The sequence below is a fragment of the Cherax quadricarinatus genome, chromosome 82, assembly GCF_038502225.1.
Source record: "Cherax quadricarinatus isolate ZL_2023a chromosome 82, ASM3850222v1, whole genome shotgun sequence".
NCBI classification, from domain to species: domain Eukaryota; kingdom Metazoa; phylum Arthropoda; class Malacostraca; order Decapoda; family Parastacidae; genus Cherax; species Cherax quadricarinatus.
Genome location: NC_091373.1, coordinates 3748146 through 3762381, shown reverse-complemented (window position 1 = coordinate 3762381; position 14236 = coordinate 3748146). Strand labels below are relative to the sequence as shown.

Below are 14236 nucleotides of genomic sequence, written 5' to 3'. Positions count from 1 at the left end.
GACGTTGGCGTTTAGGAGTAGGACCGGAGTTGGTCCGGCATGAAATGGGTGGGCGATTCGAAAATTGCCGTACCGTAGAGGGAGAAGCCGGAAGCATAGTCAAAGGAGAGCGGAGTTCAGACAAATCGAAGGAGTCAGTCGAAGCCCCGGTACCTGAAGCGGGTGAGGAAACAGCACCAGCAAGAGGTACAGGGGCATCAGGAGTGTCCGAAGAGTGGTCTAAACACAAGGCAGGGTCAGAATGGGGTGCGGTATCAAGAAGGGGCCCGGGGGTAGTGGTTTCATGGACTAGGGCTGCCATGGTTAGGTTACTCCTTTGCTTTTTGTTTTTAAGAAAAAAAAAGAAAGAAGAAAAGAAAATAAAAACAAAAAAAAGAATAAAAAAAGGGGGGAGCGGGGAGGAATAGTTCCCAGGAGGAATGAAAGGGCCGGAAATCTCCCTCCGCGCCCAAGAGGACTCGACACCGCTAGTAGCGCAGATGCAGCATGGAACCCGTGCCATACCCTACCCTTCATGCCAGTAAACCAGCAATCCGGGATAGCAACCTCACATCTGCCGAGCTACCTCGGTGGACAAAAGAGAGGGCGGCCGGATATCCGCCACAAAGCATACCTCCTTCAGCCACCACCCCCGGAATCCGAAAGGTGGCTTCCAGAGATACACCCGTCGCCCAAAAGACACCCAAAGCTACTCCGGGATACCGGAGAGGGATCGGGACATCCCTAGGCAATCCAGATTCCACGGCAAACTACGCCACCGCCAAGAAACCTCAACGGAATGGGATCGACCCCGGTGTCCTTTCCCCTACCTAGGAACTAGCACGCCTGTGGGAGAAATCACGAAGGCTAAAAAGAGGAAGGGCAAAAGGGAGGGGTGAGGAGGAGGAGGAGGAATGGAAAAAGGGGAGGATGGGGAGGATGGGATAGGGGAGGGGAGAATGGGGGGTAATTAGGTTCGGTCTGAGGAAGAAGACCGACAGGGCTAATTCCTCAGACCAAGAGCCTCTTCACCACGCCAAGGAGCCCCCCTTGAAGAGGAAATTATAGCCAAGAGACAAGCCTACAGAGAAGATTGCTCCATCTTGGACAAGGAGAACATCTGTCACTGTTTTACATTACTCAAAATGCACATGAATCTTAAGCATTTACGATAATACTCTTAATACCGATTTCTAAACATGCCTTCAGCAAGAAACTGCTTTGTTAATATTTCACCCTATTTTCTTGCCATATGTATCTTTCTTCCTAGGTAGTAGGTTGGTAGACAGCAACCGCCCAGGGAGGTACTACCGTCCTGCCAAGCGAGTGTAAAACAAAGGCCTGTAATTGTTTTACATGATGGTAGGATTGCTGGTGTCCATTTTTCTGTCTCAAACTTGCAAGGTTTCAGATACGTCTTGCTACTTCTACTTACACTTAGGTTGCACTACACATACATGTACAAGCATATATATCCACACCCCTCTGGGTTTTCTTCTATTTTCTTACTAGTTCTTGTTCTTGTTTATTTCCTCTTACCTCCATGGGGAAGTGGAACAGAATTCTTCCTCCGTAAGCCATACGTGTTGTAAGAGGCAACTAAAATGCCACTAGCAAGGGGCTAGTAGCCACTTCTCCTGTATATGTTACTGGGTGTAAAAGGAGAAGCTTTCGTTTTTCCTTTTGGGCCACCCCGCCTCGGTGAGATACAGCCGGTGTGTTGAAAGAAAGGATTGGTGGAGTCTTTTTTCTGTCTCGTAAACATGCAAGATTTCAGGTACGTCTTGCTACTTCTACTTACACTTAGGTTGCACTACACATACATGTACAAGCATATATATCCACACCCCTCTGGGTTTTCTTCTATTTTCTTACTAGTTCTTGTTCTTGTTTATTTCCTCTTACCTCCATGGGGAAGTGGAACAGAATTCTTCCTCCGTAAGCCATACGTGTTGTAAGAGGCAACTAAAATGCCACTAGCAAGGGGCTAGTAGCCACTTCTCCTGTATATGTTACTGGGTGTAAAAGGAGAAGCTTTCGTTTTTCCTTTTGGGCCACCCCGCCTCGGTGAGATACAGCCGGTGTGTTGAAAGAAAGGATTGGTGGAGTCTTTTTTCTGTCTCGTAAACATGCAAGATTTCAGGTACGTCTTGTTACTTCTACTTACACTTAGGTCATACTACACATGCATGTACAAGCATATATACACACCCCTCTGGGTTTTCTTTTATTTTATTACTAGTTCTTGTTTATTTCCTCTTATCTCCATGGGGAACTGGAACAGAATTCTCCCTCCGTAAGCCATGTGTGTCATAAGAGGCAACTAAAATGCCAGGAGCAAGGGGCTAGTAACCCCTTATCCTGTATACATTACTAAAGTTGGAGAAATTTTTGTTTTTCTTTTTGGGCCACCCTGCTTCAGTGGGATATGGCTGGTTTGTTGAAAAAAAAGAAAGATGTATCTTTCTTCTCCATGGGGAAGTGGAACAGAATTCTTCCTCCATAAGCCATGCGTGTCGTAAAGGCGACTAAAATGCTGGGAGCAAGGGGCTAGTAACCTTCTCTTCTGTATATATTACTAAATTTAAAAAGATAAACGTTTGTTTTTCTTTTTGGGCCACCCTGCCTCAGTGGCATACAGCTGGCTAGTTGAAAAGAAACATGCATCTTTCTACAACACAAATGTATACTTCTCTTGTCTATATACTGTACATACCATTTTTCTTAAAAGGAACAGGACTGATAAATGAAACTTCACTTAACCCATTCACAAGAAAAAATTTGCAGTTGAACTGACAGTTTAAGGGCTGTTATCTTACCTCAGTTTATTTTAAAAACCAGCCCTTTCCTTTCCCAGGATGACTCCCACAACAATCAACCACCACCTAGGTACTATTTACTGCTAGATGGACAAGGACAGCATAGCAAATATAAAGACCTAGTGCTGTATTTAGCATTTAACATTATTCTAATGAGTAAGTCCTATCCAACTGCTGTCAAATAAATACAAGCCCTTTACACACGAATAAAGTGAACACAAAAATATGAATGCATTCGATGAAAAATAAAGAAAATTTCTTTTCATTAATAAGTTTTCTTCGAATGCATGCAATGCTAATTTCTGAAGATTGGAATTCAAATTATTTCCAAAGTATCCTATTCATAAGTGCAGATGTTTCTATCTTGGTTATTCATAAGTCAGGGTTCTACTGTATTTGCCTTAAAAAGCAGTCAAGAAAACTAACTGAAAAAGGCAACTAATTAATGTTATACAATGTACAGTAGATGGGAAACAGCAGTGAGAATTACTGGAATTTTTATCAAATACAACATTACTGTAATAAAAGAGCTAACAATCATCACACCTGAGCAGAAACTTACTCCATGGTCATGGCATATTCCCAAACATGGCCCATAGCAGGAGCATCTGCCATTGAATGTTCAACATTCAACCCACATTGGCCATCAGGGAAGAAAGATATATTTAGGCTCTTGTCACACCTGCAAGATATAAAAAAGGAGAGTCAAATCCCTGGTATCCAAAAACCACAGGACTGAGGCTTCTCTAGATATGTGAATTTTCTGAGTCCACATTAAACCTAGCCTAACTTCTCAAAATTATTCCCATTACTGTTAGCACCTGTGAGTAATTGCAGAACATGAAAAATTGAAAGAATGAAAAGTACAGGTACTACACTCACTATTTATGGGTTAGTATCCTGTACACACAGAAGGTAATGGTGAGATAAGGGATGCATCTTCCATTATGATGGAAAAGCAGAGGAGTATGCTCAATGAAAAAAAATCTGTATCCATCTGCTTGCTTGGTGGTTGTGTTATGAACATACATTTATGTAAAAACTTTATAAATTTTTAGTGATTTAACAGAAATGTGAAGAACTAAATACCTAGAAAATATGCTAGTGAATTTAACTAAAAGAATACTACTGTACTTAACCCTTTCGGTGTCGGTCCCATTATATCACAGTTTTGAAGCCAGTGTTGGTCCTGTATTATATGTAATGCCATGAGCTCGGTTCACTCATAAGCAGTGAGCAGTAAATTTGGGCTTAGATATGAGAGAATGGGTCTATGTGGTGTGCACCACAAAGAAAATCCTGCAGCACGCAGTGTATAATGAGAAAAAAAACTGTGACCATGTCTTTGGTTTAACCCTTTCAGGGTCCAAGGCCCAAATCTGAAGTGGTGCCCCAGTGTCCAAGAATTTTCCAAAAAAAATTTTTTTATTTTTTCTTATGAAATGGTAGAGAATCTTTTTGCGAAGGTAATAAAACAAAAAGTATGAAATTTGATGGAAAATCGACGAAATTATGCTCTCGCGAATTTTGATGTGTCAGCGATATTTACGAATCGGCGATTTTGCCGACTTCGACTTCCATTTTAGGCCAATTACATCATTTCAGTCGACTAAATTCTTAGCTATTTTACTAGTATTACTTCTATTCTATCGATTGAGCACAAGAAATCGCCAAGTCAACTGTTTCAACTACAAAATAAAGTGATCGGAAATTGGTAATTTGGCCAATTTAACACAAAGTTCAAAATATTCCAATTCCAAAATAGCATCCAGAATAAACAATGTAGGCATTCCTGGCACTAAACTAACATTTCCTCGGTTCATTAGTTACGTTTTGAGGCTTTACAAATAAATCCCATTTTTATTTTTTATTTACATAATGAATTTTTATTCACACCAAAAAATAGAAGATTTACCGTTATGCAATATTGTAATAATTGTATAAATATCATCACCACATTTGTGAATGTGTATTAGATCCACCAGCTGGTGTGTATTAGACGTGTGAGGTCGTTTGTTTACTCTTGAACATCGACAAAAATTTAACATTTCCGCTACTTTGAGCTCAGTTTCAAGCCATTTCCGGTGCTAAAACCAATCAAAATCATCTCTTTCTGTAATATGTCTTCCATTCTATCAAATGAGACCAAGAAATTGCAAATACAACTATAAAAAACATACGAAAAAACACTGCAAAGTTGCCGTTTTAATCGAAAATCTTGGTTTCAGTTTTTTTTCTCTCATTATACACAGTGTGCTGCAGGATTTGTTTTATGTGGTGCACACATACCACATAGATGTATTCTCTCATATCTAGGCCCAAGTGTACCACTCACAGTTTATCAGAGTGAGCTGAGCTCATGACGTAGATCTACGGTTTGGACACTGAACGCAAAGCCATAGATCTACGGGACGGACCCTGAAAGGGTTAAAACTGCAACTCTGCGGTGAATTTTCGTATGGTTGTATTTTCGTTTTCTTGGTCTCATTTGATAAAACGGAAAATATATTCCAGATGATTTTGATTGGTTTCGGGACAAAGTAGCTTCAAATTGAACTCAAATTAGTACAAATGTTTGATTTTTGCCAATGTTCAAGAGTTGACAAATCAAGTCACACATCCAATACACATCAACTGGTGGGTCTAATATGCGTTCACAAATGCACTGATATTATTTATACAGTTATTACAATAATGCAGTGGTCTGCATAACAGTAAATCTATTTTTTTGTGCAAATAAAAATTCAAAATGGAAAGAATGCGTAATATAAAAGGGGCCTATAGATGTGACTAATGAACAGAGAAAATGTTATTTTAGTGCCAAGAATGTCTGCACTGTTTATTCAGGACCCTATTTTGAAGTTGGCCTTTACAAAATTTTGTGCAAAATTGGCCAAATTGCCAATTTACCTAGGTAGTTAAAATAGGTAAATAGGCAGTAGCAAAACCACTACAAGTTTGGATGACAAACACTGCAATTGGCCCCAAAATAGGGTTCAAAATGGGCGAAATCGCCGATAAATAAATATCGCCGAGACCGCTAAATTTGCTAGAGCATAATTCCATAAGTTTTCCATCAAATTTAGTACTTTTGGTTTTATTACCTTTTGAAGGTTCTCTATCATTTCACAAGAAAAATATTTTTTTTTATTTTCGAAAATTCTTCGACCCTGAGAGGAAGTTTGCAAGCAGGGGTTGTGACAAAGGATTAACACTTACTGAGAAACTGTCCAGAGACCTAACCATAAGCAGAAATTTTTGGTGTATAAAAAACGTCTAGAGAAAAAGATAATGACAAAAGTAAAATTCTGAGGATCACAGATGAAAAAAAATGCATTGCTGAACCACTCATAAAAAATAAATATACAGTGGACCCCCGGTTAACGATATTTTTTCACTCCAGAAGTATGTTCAGGTGCCAGTACTGACCGAATTTGTTCCCATAAGGAATATTGTGAAGTAGATTAGTCCATTTCAGACCCCCAAACATACACGTGCAAATGCACTTACATAAATACACTTACATAATTGGTCGCATTCGGAGGTGATCGTTATGTGGGGGTCCACCGTAATTACTTATTTGAATTTGCATGTGGATGAACTTGAGCTCTTGTTCCAGCCTCCAACTTTTGTCCATGTTCAGTTTATTCCTCTTTTTTACCACTCTTATGTAGTAAAAAGAATCAATTACAGTATTCTAGGTAATTTACACATGTTAAATTATGTATAACTGGTTTTTTTTTGGGAAATGGCTAGTGTATAAAAAAAAAAACTGTACTGGCATGTATGTGTACCTAAATAAACTTGCTTATTCCTCTTGCTCATTTCATGGCTTTAAACCCATAATCTACGGATTACGTACTGGCTTTTCATTCACTTTCAATAAGATTAGGCACATTACTATCAAACAGTGGAAAGACATCCAGAACATAATTTTTGCAATGATACTATGAAAATTTAAAAAAACTCATTCATACACATTATTGAATTCCCAAGAGTAACCAATTTTCAACTAAATCCACTTAATGTTTTCATGATTTGTATCCTAGGAAAGGACGCCAAAAGCTTTACAGCTGGGTTAGGAAAATCTGCCTGCATTAATTTCCATAAATGCTATAAACCTACTTGCCATTCTGTTTTAGCTACTTCCAAAATGAAAATTTACTTAAGGAAAAATATTAAGAGATTGGTAGAAAGTCTTTACTCTGTTAATCAGCTTTTGTCCTGAACATTTACTTAAATTATTTGACAACTATCTATATCATTAAATATTTCCATTAAGAGGACTGTTTCAACATCATAGCCATTCCAATACAAGGATATAAATTAATGACAGCTTTCTAATATCTTTCCATGCAGAAAACTTAACATTTTCACACTTTTTTTTTTTTTAATATTAAATTTTTTTGTATAAGCTAACTTATTCACATTTGCACAATTCAAAATATACTAAATGAACTTACCACAAAGTGCGACCATCTGCATGCAAGAGTATTTTGCCCTTATCAGAAATATTCTCTGGACTTTTGTCTAACATTATAACCTGCAAAAATGAAATGGATAATGATTAAAAAAAAAAAAAAAAAAAAAAATTAGATAGTGAACTCCAATACAGAGTTCAAACTAGCAAAATTTGCTTTTAAAGGATTGTATTAGAAAATATTAAGTGAAGCAAGACTTTTATAACATTATAAAACAAATTTCTATGAAAACATTGTATGGTTTGACACTCGCAATTTAGGTAACATGTTCTTACTTAAACGACACTGAACCAGGAAGGGACGAAGGCTGGTCAAATCCCATTTTTTTTTTTTTTTTTTTTTTACCATAATGGCCATCTCCTGCCAAGGCAGGGTAACCTAAAAAAAGAAAACACTTTCACCCCATTCATTCAATAACTTTTTCTAAAACAGAGTGACATCACAATTCAGACTGCCATCCAACTATCCCCCACCTCTCTGTCAGAGTCCAGGACTATCCCTTCATAAAAGGTACTTTAATCATACTCCAACAGCATATCCATTAAAAACTACTTATCTCCATTCACTCCTGTTACACTCACACAAGCCTGCTGGATACTCGTGCCCCTAAAACTCAAAGTCTATTTTACCCCCACTCTCTAACCATTCCTGGAATGACCCCTACTCCTACCTTCCAACCTAGATTTCCACATCCTCTTTGTTATCCTATTCCTCCATACGCATAAACAACCCTCCTAATTATACCCTCAATGACCTCATATCAGTTTTCAATTTCTATGCTTCAAATTCTCTGCACGATATTCACACCACACATTACTCTTGAATGTATGTCCACTGTCTCTAGCTGCCTCCTCGCTGCATCATTCAAAACCAATGCCTCACAACCATATAAATATGTTTGTACCACAATACATTAGTATATACCATTATCTGCCTTCCTAGATACGCTTCTTTCATTTCCCTGGATGCCTCGACACACCACCCACCTTTTTTGCCCTTCATTTATTCTATGGTTTACCGCATTCTTCGTAGACCCATCTGCTGACATGTTTGCACCCAAATATCTATTCCAAATATATCCACTTCCTCCATACTCCTCTCCAATCTGATATTCAAACTAATCATTGCCTAAACTTTTTTTGTTACCCTAATCACCTTGCTCTTCTCCGTGTTCCCTTTTACATTTTCTTTTTTTAACACGTCGGCCGTTTCCCACTAAAATTTTCCTCCCAAATTTGTACACCAACCTTTCTAACTTGTCGTCAGAATCCCCAAAAAGAACCGTCACCAGCAATGAGCAACTGTGATAACTCCCACTTTATATCAGATCCAATATCTTTTAAACCCACAGCCCCTGCTAATACCCTAATATTCACTTTTTTACAACCCCATCTATAAATATGATAAACAATTATGGTGACATCATACATCCCTATCCAAATCCTACTTTCACAGGGGTCTAGTCGACCTCCTCCTCACATATCTAACCTGAGCATCTCACACTGCATAAAACTCTTAATTGCTTTTAATAACCTGTCTATTTCATGCATTTGCAATAATTGCCACATGGCTTCCCTATCCACAATATCATATGCCTTTTCTAAATCTATAAATGCAACAAACAGCTCTTTACCTATATCTAATTACTGCTTGCTTATATGCTTCAATGCAAATGCCTAGTCTACATATTCCCTACCCTTCCTAAAATTCTCCCTGCTCCTCTTAAATCACAAAAATATATGTACAATTTGTCTGAGGTTTTAATGTGACATTCCTCACAATTATTTCTATTTTCTGAAGGCAGCTTATGTGAAGCTAAAACTTGGTGACGTAATGTAATGTTGGCATGCCCCTGGCAACACAGTAATAGAGTGAGTGATGGTGTTTTCTTTTATGAGTCACCCCTAACAAGGCAAGAGACTGTTAAAAAGAAAAAATATATTGTATTATGTTTGTCATAAAATACATTAAAAACATTAAGGCAATTTATTAATATTCCTCAACATTGTTTTCTTAAAAATGTTTGCTAACCATGAACACTGCCTTGTTTATGACATCCATGTTGTCTTTGTTGATACCGGATGTGAAAAATTCTTTTTGTATTCGTGCCCATTCTGGCCTTGGAAGACCTGTTAATGCTGCAACGCTACGTTCACTTTCACTTACACATTCTGTTGAATATGAAAATACAAATACAGTATAAACCAATACTTTATACTGTATAATAATTTATACTGAAAGCAATTTAAATACATTATTTATATTCAACACAAGCTTTTGCAATTTTTAGATACTATATATTACTCCAATCTACACTATGCTATATACTTAACTATCTATAGCTTATATGGTATCTATTCTTGAGAGTAATAACAGAAAAACTAAAACCAATGATTAGAGCTACAATATTTCAAACTACTGTAGTTTCAAACAATGCTACCTTTTCAAATTTATAAGACTACTTACCACTCATGCATGCCAGCCATTCATACTACTATTCACTCTACATCTACAGGACCTGCTAACGCCAACCTAAGAATCTTTGAACGAACAAGTCTTCTCTACTAGCCATCAGTTTTAAGTATCCCTGAAGAAGCACACACTATTAAAAACTACAAAGTATATTACGGTAGATTCTGCACAAATAATTTTCTCTTAAGTAATGCTCAATTTAAAAAAAGTGTGAGCATCACTGCTGACTTATGAACAAGAGATTTAAATGGCTTTTTATAATTAATGAATTACCATACTAACAACGCTCAAGGAAACAAAAAAAATTATTTGTGATATGGCAGCACAGTGCAATAATACTTTCTTACCTTTGTGCTTATCAGCATCATCAAGAATATCCTGGAAGAGCCTCTCCAATACAGACACAGAAAGGATCTGGTTCTTATCATCATAGATACTTAACTGGTAGAAGAGCCCTTTGCGCCATACTACAATGTTACGAGATTCACAAGATTCAAAATGAAGTAACTCGTCAATTTCCTCGCCAGGTACTCTGAAACAAGTGTGATACATAAATCTGATTCTACTTAATGGATCAAAGAACTTGAGATGCTTTACAAATAAGACAAAGTTATTGGGTGCCAACAGTGGTGGCTCGTAGCACCAGTAATACCTATACTATTGTACCGCATCAAACTTCCATTTTTAATAATTTTTTATCTCATTTCAACAAAAAGATTAAAAATTCGCTTATAAATGCATTGAAAACAACATACAACAGATTTTTCCTGTAATATATTTGTCAGTTGCAAATTATTTTTGCACAAGGTTGATGAAGTCATACATCTGGCAGTGAGCATTTGGGGGTCACTGCAGCTCTGCATCTCCTATGGACAAGCCGTCACTGAGTGCCATTATGACAACTGATATCTCTTCCTAACAGTAGGAGACAAAATTTTAACGCCAGTTGACCTGTCGGCGGATGGATTTATGAAGGATGAGGTTAATCACATAACTGATGAGGGAAAAAAAGGTAAGTGGCACATTGAGGTATATGTGGAGACAAAAAACATTATCTATGGAGGCAAAGAAGGGAATGTATGAAAGTATAGTAGTACCAACACTCTTATATGGGTGTGAAGCTTGGGTTGTGAATGCAGCAGCGAGGAGGCGGTTGGGGCAGTGGAGATGTCCTGTCTAAGGGCAATGTGTGGTGTAAATAGTATTATGCAGAAAATTCAGAGTGTGGAAATTAGGAGAAGGTGTGGAGTTAATAAAAGTATTAGTCAGAGGGCTGAAGAGGGGTTGTTGAAGTGGGTTGGTCATTTAGAGAGAATGGCTCAAAGTAGAATGACATGGAGAGCGTATAAATCTGTAGGGGAAGGAAGGAGGGGTAGGGGTCATCCTCGAAAAGGTTGGAGGGAGGGTGTAAAGGAGGTTTTGTGGGCGAGAGGCTTGGACTTAGAGCAAGCGTGCGTGAGCGTGTTAGATAGAAGTGAATGGAGACGAATGGTACTTGGGACCTGACGATCTGTTGGAGTGTGAGCAGGGTAATATTTAGTGAAGGGATTCAGGGAAACCGGTTATTTTTATATAGCCGGACTTGAGTCCTGGTGTTGCAGCCCCCTGCCAAACTAGCTGTTAAACTGTTAACCTGCCGGCCGGCAGTACCAAGGGTACGTCATCAAACCCAATGTGGGGACTGCTGAGCCGGCCTTAGAAGCAGTATGTACCAGAACACCTCACGGTACACATCTAAGCAGTAGTTACCAGAACACCTAATGGTACATATCTACTGGCAGTAGAGAGTATTCTACTGGCTTCTACTGATTTTAGAAGAACCGCTCACCGCAGCTCACCGAGTCTGATGGCCTCAGCCACTTGGCGGCCGCACTCCGTGAGCTCGCAGCACGGTGTTCTGCAAGCGGTGTGTCAACTGGTCTTGAAGGCGGTAGATAGCACTCACCAGACCATCTTACGGTGTACTTCTACTGGCCTTAGAGTATTTACAGGATTACCAGGTGATGTCTGCGGACTCACCGCCTACGCTGGTCAACTGTGGGCCGGAGTCATCGGATGCTGTTTTAGTGGGACACTACGTGAAGAAAAGGTTGGAGTGTGACACTGAACTGGGCTAGGACCGTAGTGTGACACTTAAGCAAGTATGATGGAGTGTAACACTGAGATATGCTATAGGACCGTAGTGGAACACTGAAAAGAAAAGGGTGTCGTGTGACACTAAAGAAGTTACGGCTGTAGTATACATTAATAGTGTCATGTGACTGGCCTCGAGAAAGACGCTGTGTGAGTGTGTCGCAAGGTGTCAAGGGTGACACAGTAGTGTATGACGCAGAGAAAAGGGTGTCGTGTGACACGGAGAGTAGGAGCGTCATTACGCAGAGAAAAGGGTGCCAAGGGACACAGTTGAGATGGAGCGTCATTACACGGATAAGTGTCGTGTGACACAGGGAGCGTCACAACTTGAATATAAGTGTTGTGCGAGACACGGAGCATCATAAGGGTGTCGTGAGACACGAAGTTGATCGTAATTTATTATTGTAAATGTTATTTATAATTTATTATTTCAGCATAGATATATATAGTGACACAGTAGTGTCTAAGAAGCTGTACCCTGTGTAGGGTCAGGAATTATTTATTATTTTACAAAGATGCTAATTATAATTTATTATTGTAACATGTATATATTATCAGATGTTTATTTACAAAATATCTCTAGACCAAAGATAGTTTTTTTTATATAATATTAAAGATTAATTTATTTTAACGTGTATATATGTATCCCGAACTTTTTATTACAAAATGAGTAAACTACCATCTCAAAAATACTTTTTTTGTAATACCTGGAAATGGGAAGTACAATGGCTGCACTCTAAAGTAGGGGTTTGGGATGTTAGTAGTTTGGAGGGATATGTTGTGGATCTTTATAGGTATATGCTTCTAAGCTGTTGTGTTCTGAGCACCTCTGCAAAAACAGTGATTACGTGTGAGTGAGGTGAAAGTGTTGAATGATGATGAAAGTATTTTGGGCATTTTCTTTCTTTTTTAGGGTCACCTTGCCTCGGTGGGAGACGGCTGACTTGTTAAAAAAAAAAAAAAAAAAATTATATATATATTAACATGACCTATGTGATTACCAACTTTTAGCTATAGGACCAGAGTTCAGCTCATAGTACCATATTTCCAATATTTAGTTTATAGAAAAGTGTTTGTATTTCCAGCAGTTGCAGCACTTACTGCCTTCTTGTAAACCATTCCATTGTTTTGCCAATCTGCATAAGAAAAACTTTCTAGTATCCTTTTCCCAGCTCTTCCTTAACCCATAAACGGTCCAAACGTATATATACGTTTTTTCAACATTTGAAAGTACAGTGGACCCTCGACCAGCGATAGCATCGATTAACGATAAATCTGACTAGCGATACATTTTATCGCAAAAATTTTGCCTCGATTAGCGCTAAAAAACTCGACCAACACTATTCGTTCCGTCTGAGACGCGTCCACTTCTGGCCAGTGTTTACAAGCCAGCCAGCCACCGCGGTCGCTTCCAAGCATACAATCGGAACATTTCATATTATCACAGCCTTTTTAGTGATTGCACCTGCAAAATAAGTCACCATGGGCCCCAAGAAAGCTTCTAGTGCCAACCCTACAGCAAAAAGGGTGAGAATTACTATGGATATGAAGAAAGAGATCATTGCTAAGTATGAAAGTGGAGTGCATGTCTCCGAGCTGGCCAGGCTGTACACAAAACCCCAATCAACCATCGCTACTATTGTGGCCAAGAAAATGGCAATCAAGGAAGCTGTTCTTGCCAAAGGTGCAACTATGTTTTCGAAACTGAGATCACAAGTGATAGAAGATGCTGAGAGACTCTTATTGATGTGGATAAACGAAAAACAGATAGCAGGAGATAGCATCTCTCAAGCGATCATATGTGAAAAGGCTAGGAAGTTGCATGACGATTTAATTAGAAAAATGCCAGCAACTAGTGGTGATGTGAGTGAATTTAAGGCCAGCAAAGGTTGGTTTGAGAGATTTAAGAATCATAGTGGCATACATAGTGTGATAAGGCATGGTGAGGCTGCCAGTTTGGACCAAAAAGCAGCTGAAAAATATGTGCAGGAATTCAAGGAGTACAGACAGTGAAGGACTGAAACCTGAACAAGTGTTTAATGGTGACACTGACAATGTTGTGAAACACTTTAGGAATGTCATAAAGGAACGGGAGGTACAGGGCTCTATGGGCAGATATGTTGTGCGACAGAGGTCCAGTGACTCTCAAGCTGGTCCTAGTGGCATTAAAAGAAGAAGGGAAGTAACCTCGAAAAAGGACTTGCCACCTCAAGTCCTAATGGAAGGGGATTCCCCTTCTAAACACTAAGACCATCAACACACTCCCCTCTTCCCATCCCATCAATCATCACCAGATCTTCAATAAAGGTAAGTGTCATGTAACTGTGCATGTCTTCTTCAGTTTGTGTGTAT

General features: G+C 38.8%; 1 protein-coding gene across 2 annotated transcripts in view; it reads right to left on the bottom strand.

The window, feature by feature from the left end:
* Nucleotides 1–14236, bottom strand: part of LOC128702879 (carnitine O-palmitoyltransferase 1, liver isoform) — a 115461-nt gene that overhangs the window by 27751 nt on the left and 73474 nt on the right. For both annotated transcript variants that reach the window (XM_070102528.1, XM_070102527.1), the window contains exons 9-12: nt 10099–10283; nt 9311–9450; nt 7262–7341; nt 3361–3480 (exon numbers count right to left, since the gene is read on the bottom strand). In XM_070102528.1, the coding sequence (XP_069958629.1) occupies nt 3361–3480; nt 7262–7341; nt 9311–9450; nt 10099–10283 (525 nt within the window). The remainder of the gene's footprint in view (nt 1–3360; nt 3481–7261; nt 7342–9310; nt 9451–10098; nt 10284–14236) is intronic.